The 15030-nt window shown below is 43.3% G+C and overlaps 1 protein-coding gene across 1 annotated transcript in view; it reads left to right on the forward strand.

Moving 5' to 3' along the window:
- The window catches only part of LOC120917233 (SITS-binding protein-like), an 88008-nt gene that overhangs the window by 38620 nt on the left and 34358 nt on the right, over window positions 1-15030 (forward strand). The window contains exon 3 of the mRNA XM_040328371.1: window positions 13807-14014. Coding sequence (XP_040184305.1) covers window positions 13807-14014 — 208 coding nt within the window. The remainder of the gene's footprint in view (window positions 1-13806; window positions 14015-15030) is intronic.

Consider the following 15030-nt stretch of genomic DNA (forward strand, 5'->3'; position numbering starts at 1 on the left):
TCCCAGTGTGACATACATTTATTTCCCTGCTGCTGTGGTCACCATGTCGATTGTCACAAGTCGGATGGCTAGGACGAGGATCCGACTTTGATCTGACTTCAATGATATTAAATGGGCTGAAAACAGACCAAAGTCTGACCAAAGTAGCGCAGGAACCTTTTCTAAAGTCGGACCAGTTAAGATGGCTCTTATAGGGAACCATTGATTTATACACGTCATGCAACGCATGCTCCCAAAGTCGGAGCGTATGTCGCACCAATGTGAACCGAGCCTTATCGGCAAAGCTTGATTGAACAAGCCGAAATTAGAAGCTATATGGTTACTATGCACAACTGTATCAAATTCTTTGTGCACCAGTTTGAGTAACTCTCCCATATAAGTAACAAGTGCAATACATACTGTAAAAAAAATGTCCATATGCAATCCAATTGTTTTGCAAAGTGATATCTGTAATGTGAAAACAGTGCACACTTTAGACTCAAGTGCTAAAACCAAATGATCTATTGTGCAAGAAAGGAATCACCAAGACTTCCACATGCCCAACGAGGACAGGATAAGTAAGTAAACCTTTAGGAATTGCAGACCTAAGCTTATTTGGTGAAGGTATATTGATGATGTCCTTCTACTGTGGGAAGGTAACATACAATCACTAAACAACTTTATACATGATTTTAATAACAACGATTGTGGTATATTTTTACAGCATGGTGCAAGCCAACAGGAGGTCTATTTTGTGGACTTGAGAATTAGGATTAAGAAAGGATCTATTTACACTACCACTTACTCATTTCGCTGGACAGCTGTCACCACGCCACATGTCTCAAATCAGTCCCCAAGTGCCAGTTTATTAGGTTGTAGCATACTTATATATTTTATGATGATTATTTATAACAAGCAGAATCTTAAATTACGGTTCTTGGGAATAGCATATGATAATGATAAACTGGAACAAGTTATAGCAGCGGTAGGTTGTAAGATGCTCTACGATAGACAAGAGATAAGATAAGATAAGAGGCTTAAAGCTAAAACGGATAACATTAGTCCTGATATACACAATTGGTCTTTTTTTTACAGTTATCTCTACTCATAATTTTCTTTTCAGAAACATTAAATATCAAGGTTATTTCCCCCCTTCTACTTAAATGTCCTTCAATTGTGTATAGGGGTGCTATATGTTATTGAGTGTTATTGATTGTTCTGTAAAACCAGTGGGCCAGATTCACAGACTTGCGTGGCGGCGTAACGTTACACCGCCGCAAGTTTTACGGGCAAGTGCTTGATTCACAAAGCACTTGCCTGTAAACTTGCAGCGGCGTAGCGTAAATCCGTCCGGCGCAAGCCCGCCTAATTCAAATGGGGCGTGTATCATACTGTATCAACGTACTGCGCATGCTCCGTTTTTAAATTTCCCGCCGTGCTTTGTGCGAAATGACGATGCACCGACGTAATTTTTTGAATGGCGACGTGTGTTACGTCCTTTCCTATTCCCAAACGACTTACGCAAAAAAAAAAAAATTGAAATTCGACGCGGGAACGACGGCCATACTTTAACATGGATGGTCTAATTTTACACCACCTAAATAGCACTCGTAACTTTATGATGGGAAAAGCCGACTAGCGACGACGTAAGAGAATGCGACAAATGCTGGTACCTTCGCGGATCGCCGTAAACAGCTAATTAGCATACCCGACGCGGAAAACGACGCAAACTCCACCCAGCGGGCGCCGAAGTATTACATCTAAGATCCGAAGGCGTACGAAGCCGTACGCCTGTCGGATCTTACCCAAATGCTGTCGTATCTTGGTTTGAGAATACAAACTAAAGATACGACGCGGGTAATTTGAAAGTACGCCGGCGTATCAGTACATATGCCGGCGTACTCTCGCTGTGAATCTGGCCCAGTATTTTTCCAAAATCTGAATGGTTTCTATCCTTGCAACAAATGTGCAATCTGTAAGTTAATTAAATTTAAGGGTAGAAGAACTTCATCACCTGCTCATCAAAAAAATTGTTTTGTATGCTCCAATGTCTATGCAGCCTACAATACGTAGGCCGCTGTATGTGTATTTTTCAAATGCACCTAAATGACCACATTGGGAACATTAGACAAGGTTTTTCATGCCAAAGTGTCTCTAAAAGAGTCCAGAGGGTACCATTTTTATGGGAATTGTTAAATTTCCCTCCAGCTGGAGAGAGAGTCTTATTAGATGTGAAATATCTAAACTGGAATCCCAATGAATGTATAATTTTAAAAAATTCACCCAAAATTTTGATGTAAATTTGTTTCACCAATAACAGTTAGGGTGGTCCCTTATTTCTGACAATTTTGGGTTTTCTGGTACATGATTTTTAGTCAAAATATATTACAGTAATCGCCTGTCTTTGTTTACATTATGCATATGATTTTTTGGCAGTAAGTATATTTATTCCTGTATATGGTGGGTAATACAGTATTTGGTATTTTATATATATACTTATACATTTATAGCAAATATGTTCTTATGTATTCTATTAAGGATAGTGTTTTTTTAAATCTTTGTTTTATTTTTTATTGCTGGGTGATACTTCTTTTGAAGAGGTTGCCTGAAGCATACTATTTAACAACAAGGTGGCATTAATAATGGCATCTATAAGTGGTTTTCTCTTTAATGCACATGGCAGAGGGGAACTTTCTCTTTCTGGATAATGGTATTTATATTGCGTGATGATCGTCATCGTATGATGAAAGGTATAGGGCCGAGCCTGACATGACGTGATGTAATCTTGCAAGCAACCGCAGCTTGGATTATCAGAGCTGGTTTCAAACTCATGAAAGTTGCACAGGAGGAGGACATCATCAATATACGTTTGCCAAAGAATAAACTCAAGTCTGCAATTTTTTGTCCTGTCCTCTGTGGAGATGTGGAAGTCTTGGTGCTTCCTTTCTTGAACAGAAGATTGTTTGCTCTTAGCACTTGAGTCTAAATTGTCCGCTGTTTTAACATTGGAGTTACCACTTTGCAACACACTGGGATTCCATATGGAGTGATAATATTTATGGATGCTTTTTTGCACTTGTCGCTTGTAGTGTGATTGTTTTGGTCACTATGTTTTAACTATATTTCGGTAATGTTTCATTTAATATTGTCACGTATGTGATTTTTCACTGTGATTTGAAATAATTGTTCAGTGCTTCACTTTTAGTTTTACTATATATTGAAATTTTCCATCAACAAATTGTGCTAACTTTTTTTTTATTATTAATGGTCTGAGCACAGGGGATATTTAATTATTTTTCATATTAAATGTTCAGCTGTCAGGATCATGAGCGTGGCTCAAGAAAAAAAAGGTACCCCATGTGTAAATCAGTGACCCTGGGCCAGATTCACAAAAGAGATATGACGGCGTATCTCTGTTTTAGGGCCGTTCTAACTATGCGACTGATTCATAGAATCAGTTACGCATAGCTAGCCCTAAGATCCGACAGGTGTAATTGAATTACACCGTCGGATCCTAGGATGCAATACTTCGGCCGCCGCTGGGGGGAGTTTGCGTCGTAAACCAGCGTCGGGTATGCAAATTAGCAGTTACGGCGATCCACGAAGGTTTTTCCCGTCGTTATATCGGCGCAAGTCTTAGATTCCCGTCGCAAAGATAGGGCTGCTATTAACATGGTGTAAAATTACTCCACCATGTTAAAGTATGCCCGTCTTTCCCGCGTCGCTTTGGATTTTTTTTGTTTTCCCGGCGTAAGTACGTTACGCACGTCGCGATTCTCAACACGTCGGCGCGTCGTAATTTCGCGCAAAGCACGTCGGGAAACTTGCGAACGGAGCACCCGCCCCATTTGAATTGGGCCACCTTGCGCCGGAGGTGTTTACGATACAGCGCCGCAAGTTTCCAGGTAAGTGCTTTGTGGATCGGGCACTTAGACTGAAAACTTGCGGCGGTGTAACGTAAACGGGTTACGCTGCGCCGCAGGTACGAGAATCTGGCCCCATGTACCAAGTACCTAGTGTAGCCCAGAAGAACCCACTTGGGGGTAGGTCTCTCATATGACCCATGCCTGGTGCCCAACAAGGAGGGTAACATGGAGGACGTAACAACCACCTTGTTACCTTGAAATGCCCACAAGTACACCTTTCTCTCTCTGGATAGTGGCACACTGAGAGGCAGAGCCAGCTGCTGGTTAGGAATCTGGGTGGATCCAGACATTATTATCAAGATGCCTCCAGAGTCTGGGCTGATTTTGGGTCACAGGAGAGCACAAGTAAGTGCACATCTGTGACATACAAGAGAAGTATGGCAAAAAAAGCTTTGACCATACTTCTCTTTTAAATAGTAGGTAGCATTAGCTACATACAGCATGCATCGCTTCTGTTCTGCAGCAGTTTAGGTGAAAAGTGTGATATCATCATTAATAAAAATTGGTGCTGAGTTCTTGTCCTCGGCTACAACGTGTTTGGTTACTTTGGAAGCTACCACTACTTACTGAAAATGTATGCTGACAGCATCTCAGAGACTAGTGTGCTAAAGAAACTGCTAAATTTCCAGAACACCAAATTGTGGCTCTATACTCACTGATGCCATTTTCTCTCACTTGATGTCATCTGGCCATTCTATAGCTTCCGGGGGGTTATGAACTGACCAATAACATCATTTATTCAGGTGGTCCCATTAGGTAACAGCCCATTTCTGCTTTTTTAGGAAATTGTCACCATGCTTTGTAGTAATGCATGTTAAAAATGCTTTTTTATTGTGTGTTGCAGAGCTCTAGGTTACTATCATTCATTTTGAATGGGCCCCAAAATTGCAGCTCTGTGGTGCACTGTAGCATAGGTGCACTCTGTAGATGTACCGGGGTGCAAATGGGCCATAATATATTTTTTTCAGCTTCCCAAGACATTTGGAACAATTTCATGCTCCCAACTTTGTAGGAACAGTTTGGGGATGGCCCCTTCCTGTTCCAACATGACTGAGCACCAGTGCTCAAAGCAAGGTCCATAAAGACATAGATTAGTTAGTTTGGGGTGGAGGAACTTGACTGGCCTGCACAAAGTCCTAACCTTAACCCGATAGAACACTTTTGGGATGAATTAGAATGGAGACTGCAAAAAAGGCCTTCTCGTCCACACCAGTGCCTGACCTCACAAATGCGTGTCTGGAAGAATGGTCAAACATTCCCACAGATACACTCCTAAACCTTGTGGATAGTCTTTCCAGAAGATTTGAAGCTGTTATAGCTGCAGAGGGTGGGAAAACTCAATATTGTACCCTACAGAGTAAGAATGGGATGCCATTAAAGTTCACGTACGTGTAAAGGCAGGTGTCCCAATACTTTTGACAATATCGTGTATCTCTCTTAAAGCGGGAGTTCACCCATTTATTAATTTTTTTCTCTTTTCCCCTTAGATTCCTGCTCGTTTTGTCTAGGGGAATCGGCTAGTTGTTTTAAAATATCAGCAGTACTTACCCGTTTTCGAGATGCATCTTCTCCGTCGCTTCCGGGTATGGGTCTTCGGGAGCGGGCGTTCCTTCTTGATTGACAGTCTTCCGAGAGGCTTCCGACGGTCGCATCCATTGCGTCACTAGTAGCCGAAAGAAGCCGAACGTCGGTGCGGCTCTATACTGTGCCTGCGCACCGACGTTCGGCTTCTTTCGGAAAATCGTGACGTGATGAATGCGACCGTCGGAAGCCTCTCGGAAGACTGTCAATCAAAATAGGAACGCCCATTCCCGCAGCCCATACCCGGAAGCGACGGAGAGGATACATCTCGTAAACCGTAAGTACTGCTCATATTTTAAAACAACTAGCCGATTCCCCTAGACAAAACGAGCATCCATCTAAGGGGAAATAGTGTATTGTAGGGGTGAACCTCCGCTTTAACTTTAAATGTCATAGTTTTAAGATTTTGTAAAGCTTGTTGTGTTATGACCTTGCCCTAAATTAGAGGCATGTGCCATTTTAGTAGTGAAAGTATACATTGGCAACAAGCCGGGGGCTTATATTTTTTTCCGGATTCTGCAGGCTATTCCTGTCCACCTTCCTATGCTGGTTATAGTTCCAGAGGAATGTACGAAGAGCTCTTCTTCTTTCAGGTGTGGGGTTACATATATTATAGAAAGAAGTATACAACATGAGATGAAAAAATCAATTAGTTGAGAGTTGTCAAGGTCTTCATTGGAGATTCTCATAAGGAACACATTATTAGGCCTGATCCAGACCTATGGCATTTTTAGTGCTTTTTGCATTTGCAGGTTTGCACCAGAATGTGTTCCATCGGAAACCATGTTAAATGGACTGAAGTGAAAATCTGCAAAACGCAAAAAACACAAATAGCCAGATTCAGATAGACTGGCTTACTTTTGAGGCGGTGTAGCGTATCGCATATACGCTACGCCACCGTAAGTCAAGAGGCAAGTGCTGTATTCACAAAGCACTTGCCTCCTAAATTACGGCGGCATAGCGTCAATGGGCCGGCGTAAGCGCGCCTAATTCAAATGAGGATGAGGGGGGCGTGTTTTATGTAAATTACTCGTGACCCAACGTGATTGACATTTTTTTACGAACGGCGCAAGCGCCGTCCGTGTACATATCCCAGTGTGCATTGCTCCAAAGTACGCCGCAAGGACGTATTGGTTTCGACGTGAACGTAAATGACGTCCAGCCCCATTCACGGACAACTTACGCAAACGACGTAAATTTTTCAAATTTCGACGCGGGAACGACGGCCATACTTAACATTGACTAGGCCAGCTATTTGTTCGACTAACTTTACGCCGGGAATCGCCTTACGTAAATGGTGTATCTTTACTGCGACAGGCAAGCGTACGTTCGTGAATCGGCGTATCTCTCTGATTTACGCATTCTAGGCGTAAATCAGCGTTCACGCCCCTAGCGGCCGGCGGAACTAGACAGCTAAGATACGATGGCGCAGGCCGTCGTATCTTAGCTAGGTTTAAGTGTATCTCAGTTTGAGAATACACTTAAACATACGACGGCTTAGATTCCGAGTTACGACGGCGTATCTACTGATACGCCGGCGTAACTCTTTGTGAATCTGGCTAATAAAATGCATAGGTGGGAATTAGGCCTAAGTGTAGGGTTGCCACTTTTTCTTCAAGCAAAACCCGAACACTTTAGAAGCGCACAGCAATTTTTTTTTACATAAACTATAGGATTGTAGCAGACCTGGGACACCTTTGGGTGCTCCAAAGAGAATGGTAATGTGGCATGCTTAGTGCCCCCTCACCCTCCTATAAGGCTTCCTATAAGGCCCTGTTCTAAATCACATTCCTGTTTGAATATTGTGTCTGGGTTTCAGGCAGACTGAAACCCGGACACATGATTCAAAACCTGAACTGCCCGGGTGAAACCCTACCTAAGAGTTAGAATGCAACGTACATAGACTGAACAGTTCTCCTGGGCTGTATTAATATTATTAATATTATTTATTATTATTATTATTATTATTATTATTAATAAATAAATAGTAATGTGTGCTGGTGCCTAATAATATCATGCCCCATCCCCTATTTGCATAGCCAAAGAACTAAGGGGCAGATTCACGTAGAGCCGCATAAAATTGTGCGGGCGTAACGTATCTGATTTACGTTACGCCTCCGCAACTTACACAGGCAAGTGCTGTATTCTCAAAGCACTTGCTCCGTAAGTTGCGGCGGCGTAGCGCAAATCGGCCGGCGTAAGCCCGCCTAATTCAAATTTGGATCAGGGGGGCGTGTTTTATTGCAAAACTACTGTGACCCGACATGATTGACGTTTTTTTGGAACGGCGCATGCGTCGTCCGTGGAATTTCCCAGTGTGCATTGCTCCAAAGTACGCCGCAAGGACATCATTGGTTTCGACGTGAACGTAAATGACGTCCAGCCCCATTCACAGACGACTTACGCAAACGACATAACTTTTTAAAATTTTGACGCGGGAACGACGGCCATACTTAACATTGGCAGGGGCAACTTTACGCCGGGAAAAGCCTAACGTAAACGTCGTAACTTTACTGCGTCGGCCGCGTGTACGTTCGGGAATTCGCGTATCTAGCTAATTTGCATACTCAACGCGGAATTCGAAGCGCCACCTAGCGGTCAAAAAAAAATGCAGTTAAGATCCGACGGCGTAAGAGACTTACGCCTGTCGGATCTAATGGATATCTATGCGTAACTGATTCTAAGAATCAGGCGCATAGATACGACGGCGCAACTCAGAGATACGACGGTGTATCTGGAGATACGCCGTCATATCTCGGTTGTGAATCTGGGCCTAAGTTCTTTGTATTATTAATAATAATATTTATAGTGTCATCATCTGCTCTGGTGCTATACAATAGAAGTCATACAGAGAATAAGTAATTCATACAGACAAGGGAGTGTAATGCCGGTAATGGAAATAAGACATTTCTTTGAAACAAACAAAGGTGAGTAATACAGATGACAGAAATGAATAAAAGATTTCCAATAATAAATACAGCTGTACATGAAAAGCACAAAGCAATAGACAAAGGCACAGGACAGAAACTTGTCTGTAAGCGATTACAATTATAAAACAGTCTACCAATCCTTAAAGTGGAGTTCCAACGACAATTAATATATATATATATATATTTTTAAATTCCTAAGTTAATAACATTTCAAAGTATCGCTCACTTCTTTAGTCAAATTCATCCCCCGATGTACGGTTTCATCTAAAAAACGAAGTTAGGAAATTTCTTCCTGGTCATTTTCATCTTGCTTGTGGGCATGTGAAGCCCACAAGCATACAGTTCCGGGATATAGTGCTGCTGAGCTTAATGATCAGGCCATTTTTTGCGATACAGCACTGCTTTACTTTACCTGACAATTGCGCAGTTGTGCAACACTGTACCCAGATAAAATAAAATTCCCCCACAAATAGAGCTTTCTTTTTGTGGTATTTGATCAACTCTGCGGTTTTTATTTTTTGCGCTATAAACAAAAAATGATTTGGAGCAATGTCACTCTGTCCCTTTTTCATCCTCATTTGTCCCTCATTTTGATCTGATCCATATAGTTTTATATAAAATGCACTTTTTATCCATCATAAAGTGTTTCCCAGTGCTAAACCTTTAATCTGATTTCCATATTGCCGCATCTGTAAATTCCAAAAGCCAATATAAAGCAATAGCAGTGGTAAAATAAAGCTTTTGTGGGTTTAACCAATCTTATTTTTTTGTACAATTCTCTTTTAAGGGGGCGTGACAAGGGGTGTGTCCTATGCCTGCATACTTTTGCTGATAGGTGTCCCTCATTCCCATCTCAGAAAGTCGGGAGGTATGTGCCACGGTTTACTACCGCTTTAAAGCAACCCCGTGGCCCCTGTAAAAATACAAGCGGTGTCAGCTCCAATTTTCTCTATGTGACAGGGGAATGGTGCCACTGAATTCTGATACCTGTGTTCTCTTCTGTTAACCCAATAAAGTTTATTTACTTGTAGAACTGTCCCCATAGGGCTTGCTGAATGTTGACTTCTTAGGCCTCATGTACATTGCTGCTGGTAAGCGGACGTTTAGGAGAAGTTGGGCATTTTTTCCAACTGCTCATGAACTCTCCTCTGTGTTATCTTATAAGTACATGTACACACAGTCATTTATAGTAGGCAGTTGAGTTTAGAGGCTTTTTCTGGAACCCTAATAAAATTTGTTCAGAAGCTGTGTTTAGAGGCATTTCAAGCGCCAAGTGCGGCTAAACGTGGTAACTTGCGTTTGGCAGCGTTTCATTCATAGACGTTTTTCATTTTAACCAAAAAATTACTAGATGCAAACGTGGCTAAACGCGGCATGTAAACGCAGCTAAACTGACGTTTTTAGATGCTGGTTTCTAGCTGTAAAGTTAAATCGTTCAGAAGAGGTTCATAGCTCCCAACTGTCTCTGAATTCGAGGGACTGTCTGTACCCGTGTAGCGCTACCCCCGCAGGAGCCGCTGGTTTGTTTTTGGGATCGGCATATTGAGTTACCTTAATGTGGCGTATGGGTGCAGTTGGAGAACAAAGCAGTGAGCAAAGGTCCAGACAGTGAATAAAGGGTTTTCCAATGCTTTTATTTCCTGGCCAACATGGCCAACATCAACTTCAAATAGGAAGAAAAGGTTGATGAGGAGAAAGGGAGAACCTTGCGATATCAGGCCTGGATATGAACGGAGCAGTCCTACTCTTAGTAGTATCAACTTGCAATTCATCCCCACTCTTTCTGAGTGGGTGAAGTGCCCCCGGACAGACCCCTCTCACAAGCCTGGCAGCCGAGGTGTCACTTAGATTTGCTGGGAGGAACAGATCTCTCTAACAGACCTGGCTCTAGGGCCTCGGCCACAAGCCAATTACTTTAGGTGAGCTAGATGGATAAATGGAGCGAATCCTCCCAGTAGATTTTAGCATAGGTCACCAGATGACAGCAAAGCGTACCTGTCAGCATTCCGGTCACCAGATCCCAGATTGGTTCGTTCAAGCCCTGTTGGACAACCTGCCTCCGGATTCTCCTCAAGCCGACCCCCCCAATCGAACGGCACCCAGCCTGGGATCCTTTCAATAGAACTGGGGACCCAGTAAGTCACTGGAGTCCCCTTTTACCTCCGGATGAGGTTCTGTGTAGCCTGCAATTCTGGCCTGGTGGGCCGCGCTGGCGGGGTCCATGGATGCGCGCACCCTGAAGGTGGATGCCGCACCTGGAACCGGGACCCTGCGAAAACTTGCCTAGCGCATGAGACCTGTCACAGATATATCCTCCCCCAGCATGCCCCGCAAGGGAAAAGCTCCTCTAATTGGCTGCTGGGGAAAGTTGCTCTGCCAGAACCCCTCTGGTGCCAACTGCTGGCAAGGGATAGTATTGCATCCCTGGAGCACAGACTGACACAGTGGACGTTTCTGGAGTGACAGAAGTCCCAATTTTAGCAAATTGTGAATGGGAGCAAAATAACTGTCCCATTACCCACTAACTTTAGCGTAGTGCCCATACTGAAAGTAAGGGGGCGCTACACCTGATTTGGAGCAATGTCCCTCTGTCCCTCATTCCTCCTCATGTGTCCTTCATTTTGGTCTGATCTATATAGTTGTATATAAAATGCACTTTGTATCTATCAAAAAGTGTTTTCCAGTGCTAAACCTTTCATCCAATTTTTAAATGGCTGCATTTGTAAATTCCAAAAGCCAATATAAGGGAATAGTAATGGTAAAAAAAGCACTTGTGGGTTTAACCAATCTTTTTTTTTGTACAATTCTCCTTTAAGGGGTCGTGACAAGGGGTGTGTCCTATGCCTGCATACTTTTGCTCATAGGTGTCCCTCATTCCCATCTCAAAAAGTTCGGAGGTATAGAGGTTGATCAACGTCCCGTGTACATGAAACCTTATACCACCTACACACGATCGGAATTTCTGATGAAAAAAGTCCATCTGACTTTTTTCATCGGAAATTCCGATTGTGTGTGGGCCCCATTGGACTCTGTTCCCATCTGTGTTTAGAAATAGAACATGTTTTATTTTTTTCCGATGGAAAAAAAACGATAGGAAATTCCTATCGTCTGTGTGCAACTCCGACGGAGAAAAAACCACGCATGCTCAGAATCAAGTCGACGCATGCTCGGAAGCATTGAACTTAATTTTCCTCAGCTCGTCGTAGTGTTTTACGTCATTGCGTTTTGGACGGTTGGAATTTGGTCCGACAGTGTGTATGCAAGACAGCTTGACCTGAATTCCAACAAAAAATTCTATCCCATCGGAAATCCTGATCGTGTGTGCGGGGCATAAGGCCTCTCTATAGTTACCTGCAGCTCGATCAGATAAACTTTTGCTGTTGGATTCGAACTTCTTGTGGCAATCATAAAAGGTTTTACCAATGCACTTAAAGTTCATCATTATTAAGTGGTAGCAGCAATTTTCGATCCTAAACTACAGTTTGCTTTTTATATGACATTCATTCACCATTCTGTAATAATCTTTAATCACTTATAAAATCACATTTAAACAAACCTGTTATTGAACGTCTTGATGGAGGACTTGGTCATCAGCTGCTATTATTACCACTTTCTTTCTGTTTGCAAAGATCTAATAGATGTATCCCTTGGATTTTCCTACTGCGCACACATCTAAACCATTTTAATAAATGTTCGTTTCAGGAAATTTGGCACCCATATGAAACACAACCATACAATTACAATCAAAACAAGGTAGTCATCTAATCAACAGTTCTTGTCTCTTTGGAACTATCATGATTCGTACAGTACCAATAACACATTCTGTTTTTGAAATGGACAACAAGTTTAACAATGTAACTTCATCAGAGATTTCCCAATGCGCTACCTGTAACTTACACTTACTATCCCCATCTTTCCTGGTCTGCTGAATGAGCTAAAATAACAAACTCGCCAGCCTAGCAAATACATCTCTGTCCTGATGTCATCTGGCAAAAGCAAATGCACTGCCTCCTGGGCCAGCACCATCTTTTTTTGTGACATCATCAGGAGGCCGTATGTCTCCTCCTAATATTTGGTCTCCTGATATTGCTTCACTGTGAATTAGGGTGACCACATTTCCAAACTGCCATTCAGGGAACCCCATGCAGAGGCGTACTAATGGGGGGGCAGGGGGGGCGGGCCGCCCCAGGTACCACACACTGGGGGGGTGTCAGGCCGGCACCCCCCTCCGCGATTTAAATGGTGGTATGTCCGCCGCGGGTTTAGACAGCGTCGAGAGGCGAGCTATAGGAGTGGCGCTGTGCTGTGCTGTGGCAAATTGGCGATGCGGGGGTGCGCAGGGTGGCACGACTGCGTGACCTACTATCCCCTCCTCTCGCGGCCGCGGGCTGCCTGTGCGATCCCGGATTACAGGCACAGCCCGGCTGAGTGAAGCCTCCCCCTCCTCTCTGTTTATGTGTAAAACAGGGGGAGGGGACCTGCTGTGCATGTGCCGGGCACTATCCGACGGACGGACACTTATCGACAGGACACCCGCGGCCGCAATGCTGATCAGAGGTACTGAAGGGGGGCTGCACTGAACGAGGGCTACACTAAAGGTGGGGGCTGCACTGAACGGGGGTTACACTAAAGGGGGGGCTGCACTTAACGGGGGTTACACTAAAGGGGGGGCTGCACTGAACGGGGGTTACACATGCACCTGCCCCCCCAAAAAAGAAATTTTTCTTGGCAAATTTTTGGACAAACAAAAGCAAACGGTGGTCACAAGTTTAGACAGGTGGTATACAATGTGCACTTGCTTTAACTAAGTCACTTCTAAAGCCTCGCTCTGAGACTCTGCAAATGTTATGGCACTGGTTGCTAGATGCCAGACAGGGCGGCCCTAGCAACCAGTTTGGAAATCAGCTTTTAGGGTGGCTGTGTCTCCTCATTTCATTCCGGGACACTATATTGTCCTAGAATGAATGTGCCCAAAACACAGGACACAAATGCAAGGGACAGTCCCTCCCCATCAGCAGAGCAGCGCAGGGAAGTGTCAGTGAGACACTAATGCATTAATTTTTTTTCCTTTTTGCTGCCATTTAGTTGTTGGCAATTGGACTTTTATACTATCTAATATACAGTATAATCATATGGGTACATTTACACTTACAGTGTGGTATTTATATTGTTTATATTTAAGATAATTTCCAGTTTTTATTTTCATGTTGGTTTACAGTTTCAGTTTTTTCTTTGCATTGTTACACAGGGCTTTTAGAGCATAACAAGATAGGCATAGACCTATATTTCCTCATGTTACAGGTGTGCTAAGCCGTTAACCTCCACAACCATTGTTCAGTTCATTACAATTTTTCGTATCTCTTACGTTTGTGTCTGTTTTATCTTGTTAGGTGTTTCAGTGGTGATCAACCCACGTGTTCCACTTTTCATGTCCATTGAGAAAAACAAGTCATTTTGTGTAAAGACACCTGCAAGCACAGAGAGGCTCCCTCTACAATATACAATCTGCATTGGACAGAATATCCGATCTGTTCACCAAGATGTAGGACTCCATCTTTATGAAAACCAAAGGACGCTTCCAAACATCAATATTTTCAGGTAACATTGTAATAAGAAATGTATCCTATTAAAACAATGTATACTAGGCGTTGTATGGCGAGAAAGGATGAAAGTGGCAGCTGTAGGTATTGGTCCGGATATGAATTTTTGTTTTTCACAATAAAAGGGTTTTTCACAATAGTTAAAGTGGTTGTAAACCCACTTTTTTTACTTTTATCTACAGGTAAGCCTATAACAAGGCTTACCTGTAGGTAAGGAGAATATCTCCTAAACCTGCACGGTTTAGGAGATATTCCCCTCGCAATGCGCGCGGGGCAAGCGCAGGGGGGATCTACGGCGAAAGGACCAGCAGCCGCCGGACCTTGCCGAGTGACGTCTTCGCCGCTCCAGCCAATCACAGCGCTGGAGCGACGATACCCGGAAGACACGCCGAGGCAAGATGAAATCTCGCTCGGCGTGGACCAGGTAAGTGCTAGACACCTCGTTCCGAGGTAAGTATTTCATATTGAGCTAATATGCGGTGCATATTAGCTCATTATGACTTTTGCCTTACAGGAGAAAAAAATATATAAAAATTTGATGTGGGTTTACAACCGCTTTAAGAGCCAATATGTTTGTGATCATATACAAATTACCATCAGGGTTTAGGTTTATTTTGCAAAAGCAATCTAGAAAGTTGTTTAATCATGAATTTTAGTAAATAATAGTTTAAGAGCCGGTTCACACAGGGGCAACACGACTTCCAGCACGACCTGGGAGGCAACTTGGACACGATTCGAGTATGAATCATCAGGCAACTTACAAGGCAACTTCAAGTCGCCTCCAGGACAGGAGGCTTTCCAGTGGCCAATCAAACAACAATCAGCTCTGGGAGAGGGAGGGGGAGGGAGGGGTTTGCCTGAGAAACGTATGTTATCTTCCTGTATTGTTGCTTCAGTTAAGACAGTGATCCGACTTCTGAGGCAACTTCCATTGAAATCAATGGGTACAAGTTGCCTACAAGTTGCCTAGAAGTCGGATTGAAGTAGTACAAGAACCTTTTCTGAAGTCGGAGC

Source organism: Rana temporaria, chromosome 11 (assembly GCF_905171775.1).
Source record: "Rana temporaria chromosome 11, aRanTem1.1, whole genome shotgun sequence".
In the NCBI taxonomy this organism is placed as follows: Eukaryota; Metazoa; Chordata; class Amphibia; order Anura; family Ranidae; genus Rana; species Rana temporaria.